The sequence below is a fragment of the Mobula birostris genome, chromosome 25 (assembly GCF_030028105.1).
Source record: "Mobula birostris isolate sMobBir1 chromosome 25, sMobBir1.hap1, whole genome shotgun sequence".
Classification (NCBI taxonomy): Eukaryota; Metazoa; Chordata; class Chondrichthyes; order Myliobatiformes; family Myliobatidae; genus Mobula; species Mobula birostris.
In genome coordinates this window covers 4,410,820-4,430,907 of record NC_092394.1, presented here as the reverse complement: position 1 = coordinate 4,430,907, position 20,088 = coordinate 4,410,820, and the positions used below count along the sequence as shown (strand labels likewise).

Here is a 20,088-nt window from a genome sequence, read left to right as displayed (position 1 = left end):
TTGTGTCAAGGAGCGCCACTGTCCAAGGGTGTGCTGGGGGCAGCTCGCAAGTGTCGCCACACTTCTGGCGCCAACAAAGCATGCCCACAACTCACTAACCCCAACCCGAATGTCTGGAATGTGGGAGGTCTCAGAGGAAACCCATGCGGCCACAGGGAGAACATATAAATTCCTTAGTTAGCGGAGGGGAATTGAATGCCGATCAGTGATCATAGGGCTGCAAAGGATTGCTCTAACCCCTTTAACCTCTCCTCCCCACTATCCCAGTTCCAAACTTACATTCCTTAATTTTGTTCAACTTGTGTAAAACCTTCTCTCACCACAGTCAGAGATCTGCTCTCACAATGCACAGTCGTGGAGGTACTGGCAAATTTCAGATGAAGGTTCACTGGGATGATATCACATAGAGCACAGGACATAGGGCTAAAGACATGGAACATAGAACACAGAAGATAGGACATAGAACATAGAACATAGGACATAGAACATATAACATAGGACATAGGACATAGAACAGAGGGCATAGGACAGAGGACATAGGACATAGGACATAGAATATAGAACATAGGACATAAAACATAAAACATAGGACATAGAACATAGAAGATAGGACATAGGACATAGAACATAGAACAGAGGACATAGGACACAGAACATAGAACATAGGACATAAAACATAAGACATAGAACATAGAACATAAAACATAAAACATAGAACATAAAATATAGGACATAGGACATAGAACATAGAACGTAGGACATAAAACAGAACATAGAACATAGAACATAGAAGATAGGACATAGAACATAGAACTTAGAACATAAAACATAAAACATAGGACATAGAACATAGAACATAGAAGATAGGACATAGGACACAGAACATAGGACATAAATCATAAAACATAGGACATAGGACATAGAACATAGAACATAGAACAGAGGACATAGGACATAGGACATAGGACATGGAATACAGGACAGTGCTGTTCAGTTCAGGCCTTTCGTTAGTGGGACATGCCTTCAGACTTTTGAACCTTCTGCTCAATGGGAGGAGGGAGAAGAGAGAACATCCCAGATGGGTGGGGTCTTTGATTATGCTGGTTGCTTTACTGAAGTGTAGACAGAGCCCATGGAGGGGGAGTGGAGGCTGGTTTCTGTGATGTTCTGGGATGCAGTTTCTTGTGGTCATGGGCAGAGCAGTTGCCGTGATCATCCAGATAGGATGCTTTCAATGGTGCATCGACGGAGACATTCAGAATTTCTTTCGCCTCCTGAGGAAGGTTTGGAGCTGGGTGAGCTTTCTTGGCCATGTGTTTGGTCTAAGATAGACTATTGGTGATATACATTACCGATGAACATTAAAACCTCACCATCTCTGTCCAGGACACTCTCCGCGCTGCCTGCAGGTCCTGGAAGTCTTCTAAAAGCCAGTGGACAGTTTGTGGACACCTGGACACGATCGTATCCTCAGAAAAGGGGCGGGACAAAAGCCTCAACAGCTTTCAGCCAGACTTGGGAGCAGACGGACGAGGAGGTCCCTGACTGACACTCCTCCCTGTGTGCTATATGGCCTGTGTTCTACACCCTGGCCTGGAGGGACACTAGTTTGTTTAGCTATGTGAATGTGTATGGTTGAATGACAATTGAATTTGAACTTTGTTCGGGTATAGTTTATCAGTGACTTTGCTTTGAATGTAAAACTCTTTGTTGTTCACCATCCAGCCAGTGGACACCTCCAGCAGCCTGAAGGCACGGCAGAAGTAGACGAGGTAGCAAAAATGAAGTTGCAGAGGCACCTGAAGCTGTCGAAGGGAATGAGTCTGAGTGTTTGCTACGCAGCCAGTATCGGGGGCACGGCCACTCTCACCGGGACCACCCCAAACCTCATCATGAAGGGCCAGATTGATGAGTGAGTCCTGTTACAATCATCCAAGGATCCTTCACCCTGTGTACCCAACTCCCACCCACAGTGTCTGAATAACTTTAGAGCAACACACACAAAACACCGGAGGAACTCAGCAGGTCAGGTGGCGTCTATGGAGAGGAAGACCTTCATCAGGGTTCAGCCTGGAATCTCAGCCAGTTCCTGGTGTACACAACCTCTCTTTGTAACTCAGGTGCCCGAATTCAGGCAACATCCTGGCAAATCGCTTCTGCACTCTCTCTAGCTTCGTAACTTTTCTCCTCAAACAAGGTGGCTCCTTTGACAAGGGATACGTTTTGATGGTGCATTTAAGGATGGGACATTGTGCAGCGGTTTCCACTGCTGTCTTGTAGCTCCAGGTCCCAGGTTAAACGCAGACAAGTTCACTCTCCTGGTGATGAGATCTCAGTGGTGGCAGGGTATTCATTAGTCTCACAGCCTGGGGGAAGAAGCTGTTACCCAGTCTGACAGTCCAAGTCCTGATACTCCTGTACCTCTTCCCTGGTGGCAGTGGGTCAAAGAGATTGTGGGGCGGGTGGTAGAGGTCTTCAACAATACTTCGCAATGTATACAGTTGTCAGAATTGGGGTGGGAAGCCTTGCTTGCCTCAACCTCCTCAGGAAGTGTAGACGCTGCTGTGCCTTCTGGACTAATGAGGAGGTCAAACCAGTGTAGACTTACACAGTGAGTGGTAGGGCACTGAGGAACAGAGGGATCTGAGATTACAGATCCATAATCATTGAATGTGGCTTCATGGGTAGATGGGGTCATAAATAAAGCTTTTGGCACATTGGCCTCTGTAAGTCGAAGTATTGAGTATGGGGATTGGGATGTTATGTTGAAGTTGTATAGACTTCGATGAGGCCTAATTTAGAGTATTGTGTCGAGTTTTGGTCACCTACATACAGGAAAGATGCAAGTAAGGTTGAGAGTGCAGGGAAAATTTACAAGGATGTTGCCAGGACTGGAGATGCTGGGTTACAGGGAAAGATTGAATATGGAGAACTTTATTCCTGGAGCGTAAGACAATAAAGGAAGAGTTGATTGAGTTATACAAAATTATGAGGGGTATAGATAGGGTAATGCAAGCAGGCTTTTTCCATTGAAGTTGGGTGAGACTAGAACTGGAGGTCATAGGTTAAGGGTGAAAGCTAAAATATTTAAGGGGAACTCGAGGGGAAATTTCTTCACTCAGAGGTTGATGAGAGTGTGGAATGAGCTGCCAGTGGATGTGGGTTTGCTTTCAATATTTAAGAGAAGTTTGGATAGGTACATGGATGGGAGGGGTTCAGAGGGCTTTGGTACGGGTGCAAGTCAATGGGACTGGGCAGAATAATAGTTTGGCATGGACTAGAGGGGCTGAAGGGCCTATTTCTGTGTTGTAGTTCTCTATGACTCTGTAAATGATGGTTGAGGCAGGTACATCAGCCACATTTCAAACCCATATGGATGAGTACATGGATTGGAGAAGTTTGGGCCAAACGCCAGAAGGTGGGACTAGCTCACTGGGAAACATAATCAACATGGACCTGTTGGGTAGAGAGGTTTGTTTTCCTGCTGTGCAATTCTATCTACGTACAAACAAGCAGTTTACCCTTCAGCTATCAGGTTCCTGAACCAGTGTGGATAACTTCACTCACCTCAACTCTGAACTGATCACTGAACATAACCTTTGGACTTACTTTCAAGGACTCTACAACTCAATATTCTCAGTTTTACAGTATGTATCTATCTTTCTATCTATCTATATCTCTCTATGTATCTCTGTCTCTCTCTATCTATCTCTATCTCTCTCTGCCTCTCTGTCTATCCATCTCTGTCTCTCTCTATTTATCTCTATCTGTCTATATCTTTCTCAGTCTCTCTCTACCTCTCTATCAATCTATTTCTATCTATCGTTATCTCTCCCTCTCTCTCACTATCTATCTATCTCTATATTTATTCAGTTAGTTTGTTTCTATATAAGTATATGTATTTGCACAGTTTGTCTTTTGTACATTGCTTGCTTGTCAGTGTTTGTGTGAAGTTTTTCAATGATTCTAATGTATTTCTTTGTTCTACTGTGAATGCCTGTAAGAAAATGAACCTCGGGCTAGTATAAGGTGACAGATATGTAATTTGATAATAAATTTGCTTGAACTTCGATAGTTCATGTTAAATGAGATCAGTGAATCTCATCACAAGGTCCACACAAATGTATAACACTGAAGTTCTTTTGCTTTCAGCCTCTTCCCGAACAATGGAGATGTGATCAACTTTGCAACTTGGTTTGGGTTTTCCTTTCCCTGCATGTTTATCATGTTGATCCTGACATGGATTTGGCTGCAGATTTTATTCCTGGGATTTAAGTAAGTGTTGCTGTTGTCTTTGATGAGTTTTATTTCCATCCCACCGGGTATCTCTGCATTTCACTTGTTGGGGCCGGTGCTATTGGTCCAGATGTTCAGAAGGGAAGAATGAGGGTTAAATCTTAGTGCTTATGGCTATTTTATTAAGCATTACCAGAACAAAGTATGAATAAGGAAAAGGCAAAGAACAAAAAGGTTGTGGCTGTCCTATACTAAAATGGCAGGGAAGTGCAGCTGTTGGTTTAATGCATAATCCAGCCAGCATCCTGGTGAAACTCTCCTGTGCCCTCTCCAAAGCTTCCACTATCTTCCTGTCAGAATTGTACACAATACTTCAAATATGGCCCAATTAAAGTGGAATACAGCTTCACTTTGTAATGTAGTGCTGTACAGCACCAGTGATCGGCATTCAATTCCCACCACTGTCTGCAAGGAGTTTGCACGTTCTCTCCGTGACCATGTGGGTTTCCACCAGATGCTCCCGTTTCCTCCCACATTCCAAGGACGCACGGGTTAGGGTTAGTGAGTTGTGGGCACGCTATGTTAGCGCAGGAAGCAAGGCGACCCTTGTGGGCTGCCCCCAGCTCGTCCTCGTCGTGTTGGTCATTGACGCAAATGACGCATTTCACTGTGAGTCTCCATGTTTCGATGGGCACCTGACAAATAAAGCTGATCTTTCAATGTTTAAAACTAGCTCAGACTAGAGAGTTAACAGGACATTGCAGTGATAAGGAATAACCTATGAAATGAACAGGTACAATGCCATGACACAGGCTGCAGAGAAACTTCAAAAAAACAGAATCCGTTGTACTCCGATTACTGAAAATTCACACAGGTGATTATATAAAATTATAAATAAGTATGGGAAAGTTAAACTACATGAAAAATACAATTTTTAAAAATTTATGTATTTAGCAATTCAACATGGAACACACAGGCCCTTTGGCCCAACGAGCAACCCACCTATTTAAGGACAATTTACAAAGACCAATTGCCGTAACCTATTAACCGGTAGGTCTTTGGACTGCGGGAGGAAACCGGAGACCGTCTCACAGGTGGCTCTGGAATTGAACTCTGAACTCTGTGGCTCCGAGCTGTTGCACTAACCTCTCCAACAAAGTGTAAAGGGAACCTTGCCCCGAGGGATTCTTGGGACTCATCCGTCGACATCAAAGTTAAAGTGGAAGTCGAGTTTATTGTCACGCACAAGTCCATTCGGCCCAGGAGCAATGAAAATCTCACTCGCAGCAGCATCACAGGCTCAGAGCGTCAGACACAACATTCACAAGAAAAACATACATTAAACACAAATTATACGCCAGTTTTACAAGAAAAAAACACAATTAGAACAAAAACGAACATTATTTCAGTGCGAAATGATCGAAGCTGTCATAGTATTGTTGAATTGCAGTGATTTGGGTTGTGCCGAATGGCTGAAGGGAAGTAGCTGTTCCCGAACCTGTGGGACTTCAGGCTCCTGTACCTCCTGTGGAGTGGGGAGATGGCCTGGCCCGGAGGGTGGGGATCTTTGATAGTGGACGCCGCAATCTTGGGCAGCGTCTCCTGTAGATACCCCGATGGTGAGAAGGGACGTGTCCGCGTTGGACTGGGCACAGTCCACTACTCTCTCCAGTTTCTTAAGTTCCTGCGCATTCGAATAGCCGTACCAGACCGTGGTGCAGCCACTCAGGATACTTTCAACAATACTTCAGTGTAAGTTTGTTAGAGTATTCGGAGAAATGCTAAACCCTTTCAAGAAAGTAGACCCTCGCGCATTCCTTATGACTGCAGTCGGGTGCTGCTCGCCCAAGTGGTGACTGTGGGGATAGGCAGTGGTCCCACTCTGATCTCCCAGAATTGCCTCGACCTCATACAGCGCCAGTACTTGGGATTTAACAATTGCAGGATTTGATTTCACGGGGTTGGGGGGCCAGTAATTCTGAAACAAATTGGCTGAAAACTCCTACAATTCCTCATTAAGAATGTGATAACAAACCAGTTGGAAAATGTATACTGTAAACACAAAGATTCTGCCCGATGCTGAAAGTCCAGAGCAACGCACACAAGAATTCCGGAGGATCTCAGCAGGTCAGGCAGCATCTGTGGAGATGAACAAACAGTCGATGTTTTCGGCCGAGACCCTTCACCAGGAGTGGAAAGGAAGGGGGAAGATGACAGAATAAGAAGATGGTGGGGGGCTTGAGGGTGGGAAGGGAAGGAGAATAGCTAGATGGTGATAGGTGAAACCAGGTGGGTGGAAAGGCCAAGGGCTGGGGAGGAAGGAATCTGATAGGAGAGGAGAGTGGACCATAGGAGAAAGGGAAGGAGGAGGGGACCCAGCAGGAGATGATAGGCAGGTGAGAAAAAATCGAAAAAGAGGAGGAGGGACAATTTTTTTTACCGGAAGGTGAGATCGATGTTCATTCCATCAGTTTGAAGGGTACTCAGACGGAATATAAGGTGTTGCTGCTCCACCGTGAGGGTGGCCTCATCGTGGCTCAAGAGGAGGCCAGGGACCGACATGTCAGAACGGGAACGGGAATCAAAATGTTGGGCCAACAGGAAGTTCCACTTCTGGCGGATGGAGGCGAGGAAAATTGGAAAATTGGGAATTGGGTTTGAAAAAATATTCCTTCTAATCTGTATTTGTTAAGAGTTGTAAACTCAGTCAGTTCCGTGATGGGCACCAGTCACTCCTCCATTGAGGACATCTTCAGAAGATGATGTCTCAGACTCAGCTAGGTCCACCATGGGCCGTGGTCTCTCCACCATTGAGGACGTCTTCCAAAGGTGATGCCTCAAGAAGGTGGTGTCCATCATTGAGGACCCTCGGACCCTCACCATCCAGGGAAAGCCCTCTTCTCATTAGTACCATCAGGGAGGAGTCCAGGAGCCTGAAGACACTCACTCACCATCTCAGGATTAGTTTTCTCCCCTCCACCATCAGATTTCCGAAAGGTCTACAAACCCATGAACACTAGCTCACTATCTTTGCTCTCTTTTCACACTAGTTATTTAATTATTAAAATATAGTTTAATTGTAATTTATAGTATATTTTATGTATTGTATTGCACCACTGTCACAAAAGAACAAATTTCATGACATATCTCACTGATAAAAAATCCTGATTCTGATTATAATGTGAGGCAAAACCACAGAGTTCTGTATACACAAACTCTGATAGGGAGAAATCATGCTTGTTAAGTCTAACCCGCTACAGAGTGGATGGAAATGGAAGGGCGGGTAATGAATGTGATATATCTGGATTTTTAAAAGAATGTGTTAATATTCTACACAAACAGACCCAATTTTTTAAAACATGGAATAATATATGAACCATTTATTATGTATAATCCTGGTCACCCCATTACAGAAGAATGTGGAGGCTTTGGACAGGGTGCAGACAAAGTTCACCAGGATGCTGCTTAGGTTAAAGAGTATGAGCTATTATGAAAGCAACACACATCAAAGTTGCTGGTGAATGCAGCAGGCCAGGCAGCATCTCTAGGAAGAGGTACAGTCGACGTTTCAGGCCGAGCCCCTTCGTCTGGACTAACTGAAGGAAGAGCTAGTAAGAGATTTGAAAGTGGGAGGGGGAGGGGGCGATCCAAAATGATAGGAGAAGACAGGAGGGGGAGGGATGGAGCCAAGAGCTGGACAGGTGATTGGCAAAAGGGATATGAGAGGATCATGGGACAGGAGGCCTAGGGAGAGGGAAAAGGGGGAGGGGGGGAAACCCAGAGGATGGGCAAGGGGTATAGTCAGAGGGACAGAGGGAGAAAAAGGAGAGAGAGAAAAAAAGAATGTGTGCATATAAATAAATGATGTTTGGGGGCAGAATTCCTCATGTTTCAGCTATAATGAAAGGTTTGGATAAAGGCATTCTTCAATTATGTGAAAAAAAGGATGACAGGAGTGAAGGTAGGACCAATTAGAGATAAAGGCTGCTCCACGAGGCGAGAGAAGAGATTGCTGAGCCTCTGGCTAGGATCTTTATGTCTTCGTTGTCCACGGGAATGGTACCGGAGGATTGGAGGGAGGCGAATGTTGTTCCCTTGTTCAAAAAAGATAGTCGGGATAGTCCGGGTAATTATAGACCAGTGAGCCTTACGTCTGTGGTGGGAAAGCTGTTGGAAAAGATTCTTAGGGATAGGATCTATAGGCATTTAGAGAATCATGGTCTGATCAGGGACAGTCAGCATGGCTTTGTGAAGGGCAGATTGTGCCTAACAAGCCTGATTGAGTTCTTTGAGGAGGTGACCAGGTATATAGATGAGGGTAGTACAGTGGATGTGATTTATATGGATTTTAGTAAGGCATTTGACAAGGTTCCACATGGTAGGCTTATTCAGAAAGTTAGAAGGCAGGGGATCCAGGGAAGTTTGGCCAGGTGGATTCAGAATTGGCTTGCCTGCAGAAGGCAGAGGGTGGTGGTAGAGGGAGTACATTCAGATTGGAGGATTGTGACTAGTGGTGTCCCACAAGGATCTGTTCTGGGACCTCTACTTTTCGTGATTTTTATTAATGACCTGGATATGGGGGTAGAAGGGTAGGTTGGCAAGTTTGCAGACGACACAAAGGTTGGTGGTGTTGTAGATAGTGTAGAGGATTGTCAAAGATTGCAGAGAGACATTGATAGGATGCAGAAGTGGGCTGAGAAGTGGCAGATGGAGTTCAACCCGGAGAAGTGTGAGGTGGTACACTTTGGAAGGACAAACTCCAAGGCAGAGTACAAAGTAAATGGCAGGATACTTGGTAGTGTGGAGGAGCAGAAGGATCTCGGGGTACATGTCCACAGATCCCTGAAAGTTGCCTCACAGGTGGATAGGGTAGTTAAGAAAGCTTATGGGATGTTAGCTTTCATAAGTCGAGGGATAGAGTTTAAGAGTCGTGATGTAATGATGCAGCTCTATAAAACTCTGGTTAGGCCACACATGGAGTATTGTGTCCAGTTCTGGTCACCTCACTATAGGAAGGATGTGGAAGCATTGGAAAGGGTACAGAGGAGATTTACCGGGATGCTGCCGGGTTTAGAAAGTATGGATTATGATCAGAGATTAAGGGAGCTAGGGCTTTACTCTTTGGAGAGAAGGAGGATGAGAGGAGACATGATAGAGGTGTACAAGATAATAAGAGGAATAGATAGAGTGGATAGCCAGCGCCTCTTCCCCAGGGCACCACTGCTCAATACAAGAGGACGTGGCTTTAAGGTAAGGGGTGGGAAGTTCAAGGGGGATATTAGAGGAAGGTTTTTTACTCAGAGAGTGGTTGGTGCGTGGAATACACTGCCTGAGTCAGTGGTGGAGGCAGATACACTAGTGAAATTTAAGAGACTACTAGACAGGTATATGGAGGAATCTAAGGTGGGGGGTTATATGGGAGGCAGGGTTTGAGGGTCGGCACAACATTGTGGGCCGAAGGGCCTGTACTGTTCTATGTTCTAAACATCGTTGTTTTCTCTGGAGCAGCAGAAACTGAGTGGAAGACAGGACTTACTAAGGCCGTACTAAGCCAGGATCTCTCTGATTATCTGTATCTACCCCATGACTAATTTAGTAAACATAGTCTTCCCTCAGCCCGGGATGGTGGTAGAGGCAGATACATCAGGGACATTTAAGAGACTCTTAGACAGGCACATGGATGAAAGAAAAATGGAGAGTGATATAGGAGGGAAGGGTTAGATTGATTTTCGAGTAGGTTGAAAGGTTGGCACAACATTGTGGGCTGTTCTGTGCTCTGTGTTTCATGTTCTGTGTTCTACAATACTGCTGCCAAAAAAAAATCATGACATATGTGAGTGACGATAAACCTGATTCTGATATGGGTCTCCATTGTGGACTGAGAGTGGGAAGGGGGCAGGGAGAGGGGAGGGATTGTGAAGCACGGGAGACAGATTCTGTAATGATCAATAAACCGATTGTTTGGAATCTAATGACTCCGGGCTGGGTGAGTCTGCACCCACCCCCACCAGCCCCCGTCCCCGCACTCCTTCTCTGTCACCTGTCCCGCACCCCTCTCGTGGCACTCCACCCTCGCCATTCCCACTGTCCTTCGCTCCTGCCAGATTTACAAACTTGCTCTCTGCTCCACGTTGACAAATACAGCACCAAGCAAAAGTCTAAGGCAGCCTAGCTATAAACGTGCCTAAGACTTTTGCACAGTACTGTATGTTCTGTGAAATTTTCTGTGTTTTATGTTCAATTGCCAACGCTAGCTGTCTCTCTCTCTCTCTCACGCAGCTTCAAGGAAAATTTTGGCTGCCGGGCCAGCAAATCACAGAAGGATGCCTCTGCGTACCAGGTGATCAAGGAGGAGGTAATAAAGCTGGGCCCGATGACGTTTGCAGAGACGGCCGTGTTGATCCTTTTCATCCTGCTGGTCGTGCTTTGGTTCACCCGTGACCCTGGCTTTATTGACGGGTGGGCCACTGTCATTTTCAACAAAGGAGGCAAAGAGTAAGTCTTGCCCTTTCACTCTCCCCCTCTCCTGTCTGTGCTCCTCTCCTCCTCCAACACTTGTCCTCTGCTTCCCTCCAGCTATGTCACCGACGCCACAGTCGTCATCTTCATCTCGGTCATATTGTTTATAGTCCCGTCAGACAAGCCCCGGCTGCCCTGTTGGGATAGAAGCAGGAGAGATGAGGAGCAGAGTGAAGCAGGTATGGCTGTCTCTGGATTTCCGAAACCCTCTGATGTTACAGTCAGTATTGTCCATGTCAGAAAAGACAGCACACCTCCACGGCGATGAACGGAGTTGATGGGTCCAACTGGCATAAGTGTTTATTACTGTCGTTGCTGGGACAGAATCAGATTGTCCTACCTTCACTGGATGGTTTTGATGAGTTGAATTTGTAGACCATAAGACAGAGGAGAAGAATTAGGCTATTCAGCCCATCAAGTCTGTTCTATCATTCCATCACGGCTGATTTATTATCCCTCTCAACCCCATTCTCCTACCTTCTCCCCGTAGCCATTGACGACCTTACTAATCAAGAACCTATCAACCTTAAATTTAAATGTACTCGATGATCTGGCCTCAACAGCCATCTGTGGCAACGATTCCCACAATTTCCCACCCTCTGGCTCTCGGGAGATATTAACGGATTTCCATCGGGCTCTCAGGGCACTGGGGACTGTCGTACGACAGAGGGATGTTGGAATAGCAGAACGTGGCTCTCTGAAAGTGAACCCACAGGTAGACAGGGCAGGAAAGGCAGCTTTTGGTAACAGGCCTTTTTTTGCTGAGTATAGCAGTTGGGATGTTTTGGAATGTTGTACAGGATGCTGGTGTGGCTGCACTAGGGTAGCGTGTTCTATCTTGACCGCCCTTCTAAACAAAAGATGTTATCAACCAGGAAAGAGTCAAGGATGTTTCCAGGACTTGAGGGACTGAGTTATAGGGAGAGGTCGGACAGGCTAAGACTCCATTCCCTGGATTATAGAGGTGTATAAAATCGTGAGGGGCATAGATAGCGTGACTGCACTCAGTGTTTCCTCTGAGGATGGGAAATCAAGAATCATAGAGCACAGGCTTAAGGTGAAAGGAGAAAAATTTAACATGAATCTAGGGAACAACATTTTCACCCAGAGTGTGGTTTGTAGATGGAATGAGCTGCCAGAGGAAGTGACTGAGGTAGGTACGTTAATGACATTTAAAAAGAACTTGGACAGTCACATGGATAGGAAACGCTCAGAGGGTTGTGGCCTAAATACAAACAGATTGGACTAACTTAGATGGGAATGTTGGTCAGCATGGACCAAAGGATCTGCTTTCACACTGTGTGATGCAGAGCTGGGTTGAGAAGTGGCAGGCAGAGTTCAATTTGGAAAAGTGTGAAGTGGTTTATTTTGGAAGGTGGAAGGCAGGATACCAGGGTTAATGGCAGGATTCTTAGTGGTGTGGTTTAGCAGAGGGGTCTTGTTGGGCTGACATCCATAGATCCCTCAGAGTTGCCATGCAAATTGACAGGCAGGTTAGGAAGGCGTTTGGTGCGTTGGCCTTCATTAGTCGGGAGTTTGAGTTCAAGAGGCACAAGGTGACGCTGTAAAACCCTGGTTGGACCACACTTGGAATATTATGTTCGGCTCTGGGTGCCTCATTATAGGAAGGATGTGGAAGCTTTAGAGAGGGTGCAGAGGAGACTTTCCAGGATGCTGCCTGGGTTACGGAGCATGTCTTCTGAGGATAGGTTAAATGAGCTAAGGCTTTTCACTTTGGAGTGAAGGAGGCTGAGAGGTGACTTGATGAAGGTGTACACGATGGAAAGAGGCAAAGGTAGAGTGGAACCAGAGTCTCTTTCCCAGGGTGGAAACGGCTAACATGAGGAGGCATAATTGTAATGCGATTGCAGGAAAGTATCGGGGAGGATGTCAGAGGTAAGCTCTTTACACAGAGGCGGTGGGTGTGTGGAACTCCCTGCCCGGGGTGGTGGTAAAGGCAGATCCATTAGAAACATTTAACAGACTCTTAGATTGGAACATGGGTGATAGAGAGTGGAGTGTGATCTGAGAGGGAAGGGTTAGATTGACCTCGGCGTCGATTAAAAGGTCGGCAAAACATTGTGGGCTGAAGGGCCTGTATTCTATGTTCCAAGACACTCTGTGTCCTGTGTCCCTACAACAGAGTTGTTCAAAGAGGCGATGGGGGCAGGTTGAGGTGGAGGCCTCCCGACTGCAGTGGAGTAAAAGTTTTTTATCTTCCAGGTAACAGGCTCAGGTATGGCCCCGCTCCGCCCCTGCTCAACTGGCCGGTAGTCCAGCAGAAGATGGCTTGGAACGTGGTGCTGCTTTTGGGAGGGGGCTTTGCCCTGGCGAGGGGCAGTGAGGTAATAGAAATGTTTCCGACTGGAGAGCTTCCCTCGCTCCTGCGCCTGGAATTCAAGGTCATTTCTGTTTCTTGCAGAGGTCCGGCCTCTCCACCTGGCTCGGGGGCCAGCTCACACCGCTGGAGGCCATTCCGCCATGGGCCATTGTCATTCTGCTATGCCTGCTGATCGCCATCTTCACCGAGTGTGCCAGCAACGTGGCGACCACCTCACTCTTCCTGCCCATCCTGTCGGCAATGGTGAGTTGGCTCAGTGCCCCCTCCCCCCCCACTGGGTTCTCGGGGGCCTCCCTCCCCCACCTCGCTGGCCCCTTGGCGCAATGGGTCCGTGCAGAACTCAACCACCTGATTTTCCGGGTCTCCCACAGGGAGGGTGTTTCCCCTACAGCAACCCCCATCTCTCCCTGACTCTGTTCAACAGCTGTTTAATCTGAGTCCTGATCCAGTAACAAGAGGTCAAAGTTCAAAGTAAATTTATTATCGAAGTTCGTATCTCAGTGGAGCAGGATCTCCCAGCCGTTCTGATGCCATGGACCAATACCATTAGGCAAGCAGTCCATCGACCCCAGGCTGGGAACCTCTCAGTTAGAGCACCAGTGGGTAACTGATTCAACCTGTAACTTCACTGAGAACTCCACCAGGGACAGTCCCAATCCCAGCTGTGAAAGGAGAGGGTTTGGTTATGGAGTTAACAATCCCATCCCATAGAAACCCAGTGAATAATTCCACCATGGACAGTCCCAATCCTGGCTGTGAAAGGAGAGGGGTTGGGTGTGGGATTAACAATCTCATCCCGTAGAAACACAGTGAATGATTCCACCATGGACAGTCCCAATCCCGGCTGTGAAAGGAGAGGGGTTGGATATGGGGTTAACAATCCCATCCCGTAGAAACCCAGTGAATAATTCCACCATGGACAGTCCCAATCCCAGCTGTGAAAGGAGGAATGTTGGGTGTAGGATTAACAATCTCATACCGTAGAAACCCAGTGAATAATTCCACTATCGATGGACCCAATCCCGACTGTGAAAGGAGAGGGGTTGGGATGGGGCTAGCAATTCCATCCCGTAAAGACCCAGCGCAACAGAAACGCTAGCAGAAGTTCCAAGGACCTCACTCCTGGGAGAGGCGAGATCGTCGATGGGATACGCCTAGGAACAACTTGAAAGGCTGATCCCGGGCATGAGGGGTGTTGATAGGGTAAATGCAAACAGGCTTTTTCCATTGAGGCTGGGTGAGAATAGAACTAAGGCCATGGGTTAATGGTGAAAGGCGAAGTGTTTAGGGGGAACATGTGGAGAAACCTCTTCACACAGAGGGTGGTGAGAGTGGGGAAATTGCTGAAATTGCATGTGATGGAAGGGTGGGTCAATTTCAGCATTTAAGAGAAATTTGTGTAGATACATCGATTGGAAGGGTTTGGAGAGCTATGGTCCCAGTGCAGGTCGAAGGGTTAATGGGTCGACCCACACTAAACACTGAAATTATTTAAAACATGGAGCCTAGAGCATGGAACAGAAAACATACAACATGGAACATAGAATATAGAACATACAACATGGAACATGGAATATAGAACATACGACATGGAACACGGAATATAGAACATACAACATGGAACATGGAATATAGAACATACAACATGGAACATGGAATATAGAACATACGACATGGAACACGGAATATAGAACATACAACATGGAACATGGAATATAGAACATACAACATGGAACATTGAACATGGAACAGTACAGCACAGTACAGGCCCTTCAGCTCATGATGTTGTGCTAACCCATTAACCGACTCTAAGATCAATCTACTCCTCCCTTCCCACATAATCCTCCATTTGTCTATCATCATATGCCTGTCAAGGATTTCTTAAAAGTCCCAAATGGACCTGCCTCTATCACCACCCAGGCAGCTTCTTGCACACACCCACCACATTCTGCATAAGGAATTTTCTCTGACATCCCCCATATACTTTCCTACAATAAAATTATGCCCCTTGTATTAGCCATTTCTGCTCTGGGAGGAAGTCTTTGGCTGTCCATTCTATCTCTGCCTGTTATCACCTTGTACACCTCTATCAAGTCACCTTCCTTTGCTCCAGTGAGAAAAGCCCTGGCTTGCACACCCTGTCCTCATAAGACATGCTCTCTAATCCCGACAGCATCCTGGTAAGTCTCCTCTATACCCTCTCTAAAGTTTCCACATCCTTCCTATAATGAGGCAACCAGAACTGAGCACAATATTCCAGTGTGGTCCAACCAGGGTCTTACAGACCTGCAACATTACCTCATTGCTCTTGAACTCAATCCCTAACTAATGAAGGCCAGCACGTCGTTCACCTTCTTACCCTCCCCAGCAACTTGTGCGGCAGCTTGGAGGGATCTCTGGGTATGAACCCCAAGATCCCTTTGTACCTCCACACTGATCTAAACCCAGCCCTGCCATTCACCCTGTACTCTGCCTTCAAGCTGGGGCTTCCAAAGTGAATTTGATCCTTTTATGGTTACTATTCTACAGATTTATCGAGAATGCCCACAGGAAAATGAATGTCAGGGCCGTATATGATGACATAGTTATATTTTGATAAAATTTACTTTGAACTTTTGAATCACTTCATACTTCTTCAGAATGAACTGCACCTGACATTTCTCAGCGCAGCTCTGTATCCTGTTGTGACTAGAACAACCTTCTTACTATCTACAACGCCTCCACCCTTGGTGTCATCTGCTGTGTGTTGTGTTTGGATTCACAGGCCCTGAGGATTAACATCAACCCACTCTACATCATGCTGCCCTGCACCCTCTGTGCATCCTTCGCATTCATGTTGCCGGTGGCAACCCCACCAAACTCAATCGTTTTCTCCTACGGCTACCTGAAGGTGTCAGACATGGTAGGTCATTACCAGCAGGGACCTAGGATGGCCAACATCCAGAGCGTGATGAAGAGGGTAACCCTAGGAGAGTGTGATGGGACGGTGTGGAGGGAGCTTCACTCTGTGTCTGACCCCGGGAGTGTGTGATGGGACGGTGTGGAGGGAGCTTCACTCTGTGTCTGACCCCGGGAACGTGTGATGGGACGGTGTGGAGGGAGCTTCATTCTGTGTCTGACCCCGGGAGTGTGTGTTAGGACGGTGTGGAGGGAGCTTCACTCTGTGTCTGACCCCGGGAGTGTGTGATGGGACGGTGTGGAGGGAGCTTCACTCTGTGTCTGACCCCGGGAGTGTGTGATGGGACGGTGTGGAGGGAGCTTCACTCTGTGTCTGACCCCGGGAACGTGTGATGGGACGGTGTGGAGGGAGCTTCACTCTGTGTCTGACCCCGGGAGTGTGTGATGGGACGGTGTGGAGGGAGCTTCACTCTGTGTCTGACCCCGGGAACGTGTGATGGGACGGTGTGAGGGAGCTTCACTCTGTGTCTGACCCCGGGAGTGTGTGATGGGACGGTGTGAGGGAGCTTCACTCTGTGTCTGACCCCGGGAGTGTGTGATAGGATGGTGTGGAGGGAGTTTCACTCTGAGTCTGACCCCGGGAGTGTGTGATAGGATGGTGTGGAGGGAGTTTCACTCTGTGTTTGACCCCGGGAGTGTGTGATGGGATGGTGTGGAGGGAGTTTCACTCTGTGTCTGACACCGGGTGTGATGGGGCGATGCGGAGGGAGTTTCACTCTGTGTCTGACCTCGGGAGTGTAGCGGGAGTTTCACTGACCTCTCACATTGACCTCACACGCTTTTTCCCCCCTCCGTTTCTCTGATATCTGTCAGGTGAGAGCTGGATTCATCGTCAACCTGATCGGCGTGCTGGTAATCTCGCTGGCAGTGAACACTTGGGGAATGCTGATGTTTGACCTGGGTAATATCCCCAGCTGGGTAAACAGCACCGCCCAGCCTTGAGTCAGGGCCTGGATCAAGCAGCTTGTAGTCTGCCTCTCCACCGGTAACCCCGCTCTCATTGATCACGAACAGCCGCCCCGCTGCCACCAAATCTAGTCACGCAAGTGTCATATTAGCCTGGACATCCTGAGCCTTTGCACAAAGACTTTGTTACTGCCGCTGCCGCTGGTCAGCTGACTGGACACATGGACACCTTGACCTTGTCGTCAACTCCGTCGATTCGCCTCACCTCGTCACCGGCTGCACGGTTTGCACACGCCCGCCGGCATCCGCTGGGGTCGGAGACTCCGAGCCGCAGAGCTGGACCTGAGCACCAGCCGGGCTGATACATCGACTGTTTATACCTCTCCACAGATGCTGCCCGACTTGCTGAGATGCTGCAGCATTTTGTATGTCTTCCTCTGAATTTCCAGCGTCTGCAGAATCTCCGGTGTTTATCATCGGATTGCACCCGGACTCCCAAACTTCTGCCAGGATTCCAAGTGTTCACTGGCACGTTACCACATGCGTTTATCGATATGGGTGTGAGTACGCGTGTACGGGCACACTTGTGCTTCTGAATAGACATGTGTATGTACTTATAAATTACACACACGCACACCCATCAACACGCGTGTGACATGTGTGTGCACGTGTATCTGTGCATATTTGTGCTTTGTCTGAATGTGAGTGTGAATGTGTGGATGTGCTTCCGTGTGTGTGTGTGTGTGTGTGTGTGTCTGTGTGTCTCTGTGTGTGTGTGTGTGTCTGTGTGTGTGTGTGTGTGTGTGTGTCTCTGTGTGTGTGTGTGTGTCTGTGTGTGTGTGTCTGTGTGTGTCTGTGTGTGTGTGTGTCTGTGTGTGTCTGTGTGTGTGTGTCTGTGTGTGTGTGTGTGTGTGCGCGTGTGTGTGTGTGTGTGTGTGTGTGTGCCTGTCTGTCTCCATGTAGGTGAAACCTGGGAGTTTGAATTTAGTTGAACTGGAGATCATAGAAACATTAAATGAAAAGTATCCTGACATTCTGTGACCTGTTTGTTGTCTGAGGGGGTGGGAGGCTGAGAAAGGAGTGTGTATCTGCTCTCCCTGAGCAGAGGAGATAAAGAGATGATGGTGACGGCTGGTGGGGGCGGGGGGGGGTGCGGTAGAAATTGAAAAGAAGTGTGCAAAGGGCAGAGAACAGGAGACCTTGCCCCATCAGAAGACATAGAGTTAGGGTCGGAGAGAAGTGAAATGTAGGAATCCAAGAGAGACTCCTTCACCCGGAGAGTGGAGAGTGGTGTGTACCGAGGGAGATTTCTTCACCCGGAGAGTGGAGAGTGGTGTGTACCGAGGGAGATTTCTTCACCCGGAGAGTGGAGAGTGGTGTGTACCGAGGGAGATTTCTTCACCCGGAGAGTGGAGAGTGGTGTGTACCGAGGGAGATTTCTTCACCCGGAGAGTGGAGAGTGGTGTGTACCGAGGGAGATTTCTTCACCTGGAGAGTGGAGACTACCTGGAAGAGAGTGGTGAAAGCTGAGTCACTGACAGCAGTGAGAATTCTGAAGATGACAGTTGATCCCCCTGAGCATGAGAGGGTCTGGGCCAAGTTTTGGCAGAGGGATTAATATGGATGGGTGCACTCTGGTCAGCATGGAAGAGGAGGGCTGAATGGCCTGTTTCTGTGCTTCTCTCCACTGATTCAACCTTGTACCCGCCTCATTACAGGAGCGTGCTTCAGTGAAATCACCCCCACCTTCCTCCCCGCCCTTTCACTGCAGCCATGTTTGGTTCTGTCTCCATGTAACATCCCAGAGATAACCATAGATCAGGAATTTGCAGCCAGCAAGGGGCAGGAGAACAGTAACCACCAAATCCCTGGAGTCAACAAATCCCAGGGTCCTTGCAGATTTCATCCACCAGTTGAGCTCAGGAGATTTATTTCACTATTTTAGTAACAGAGGAAAAGTCAAGGAGGAAGTTCAGCATTTTAGGAACAATAATGGGGTGTTAACTTACGCAGGGAAGGATGTAGCAGATACTCTTAACTCATATTTTGCCAAAACATTCACCTGTGGAGACGTTAGTAAGTGTAGAGAAAAATAAGGCTGTTTTAAGTGACATAGGGATCTTAGAAAGTGAGATCCTGCTTCAGCTGAAAAGACTGAAAGTTAATAAATCTCCAGGGCCAGACAACATGTACCCAATGGAACTCAAAGAGCTCTGTAATTATATATACAAACCCCTAACGTGTACTTTTCAAAAGTCAGTGACAACTGGTGAAGTCCCAAGGACTGGTAATGGGCTGACATTGTCCCAGTATATATGAAGGGTGACCACACTGACACTGGTAACTATCTCAGGCAAGATAATGGAAACGTTAATAAAGAATGAGGTGGGAAAGCAGCTGATAAGAACAGGCATGTTAGCAGAAAGCCAGCATGGGTTCAAAAAAGAGAAATCATGCTGGAGTTCAAAGAAGAGGCAACTTATGATAACAATAGAGAGGTTGATATCGTTTACTTGGACTTTCAGAAGGTTTTTGAGAAGGTACCCCACAAGAGGCTAATAATAAAATTACAGGAGGTGGGGATTCAGGGTAAGGTGTGTGAGTGGGTACAGAATTAGCTCAGAAAGAGAGTTATGAGGATGGGATCATTTTCACACTCAGATGTTCCAGAGGGATTGGTTTTGGGGCCATTGCTGTTTCTAATTTACGTTAATGATTTGGATAAGCACACAACAAATAAACTAGTAAAGTTTGCCGATGACACAAAATTACGGGGACAGGCTGATAACATTTCAGGCAGTAGAATCAATACAGTGAGATCTAAGCAAAATCCAGATGTGGGCAGATAAATGGCAGATGAAATTTAATGCAAGTATATGTAAAGTATTACAAACAGGAAGTAGAAATATTAGATATGAATCTATAATGTGGGGTCTTGCGTTAGAAAGCGCACTGTATGAGAAGGATTTGGGCGTCCTGGTAAACTCATCTCTATCAACATCTAGACAATGCACAAAAGCGATCAGGAAGACCAATAGAATGTTGGGCTCAGTGGAGTTCAAGTCAAGAAATGTTCTCCTTGAGCTGTATACTGTATTTCTGAGGCCACATCCTGAGTACAATGTACA

General features: G+C 47.1%; 1 protein-coding gene across 1 annotated transcript in view; it reads left to right on the top strand.

Annotated features, from left to right (window-relative positions):
* LOC140187644 (solute carrier family 13 member 2-like) overlaps positions 1–17,986 on the top strand; it is a 36,345-nt gene extending 18,359 nt beyond the window's left edge. Inside the window, exons 5-12 of the mRNA XM_072243168.1 lie at positions 1,726–1,912; positions 4,153–4,275; positions 10,516–10,731; positions 10,813–10,934; positions 12,979–13,100; positions 13,178–13,339; positions 15,861–15,998; positions 16,868–17,986. Coding sequence (XP_072099269.1) covers positions 1,726–1,912; positions 4,153–4,275; positions 10,516–10,731; positions 10,813–10,934; positions 12,979–13,100; positions 13,178–13,339; positions 15,861–15,998; positions 16,868–16,996 — 1,199 coding nt within the window. The 3' untranslated portion in view covers positions 16,997–17,986. The remainder of the gene's footprint in view (positions 1–1,725; positions 1,913–4,152; positions 4,276–10,515; positions 10,732–10,812; positions 10,935–12,978; positions 13,101–13,177; positions 13,340–15,860; positions 15,999–16,867) is intronic.
* The last annotated feature ends 2,102 nt before the right edge of the window (positions 17,987–20,088 follow it).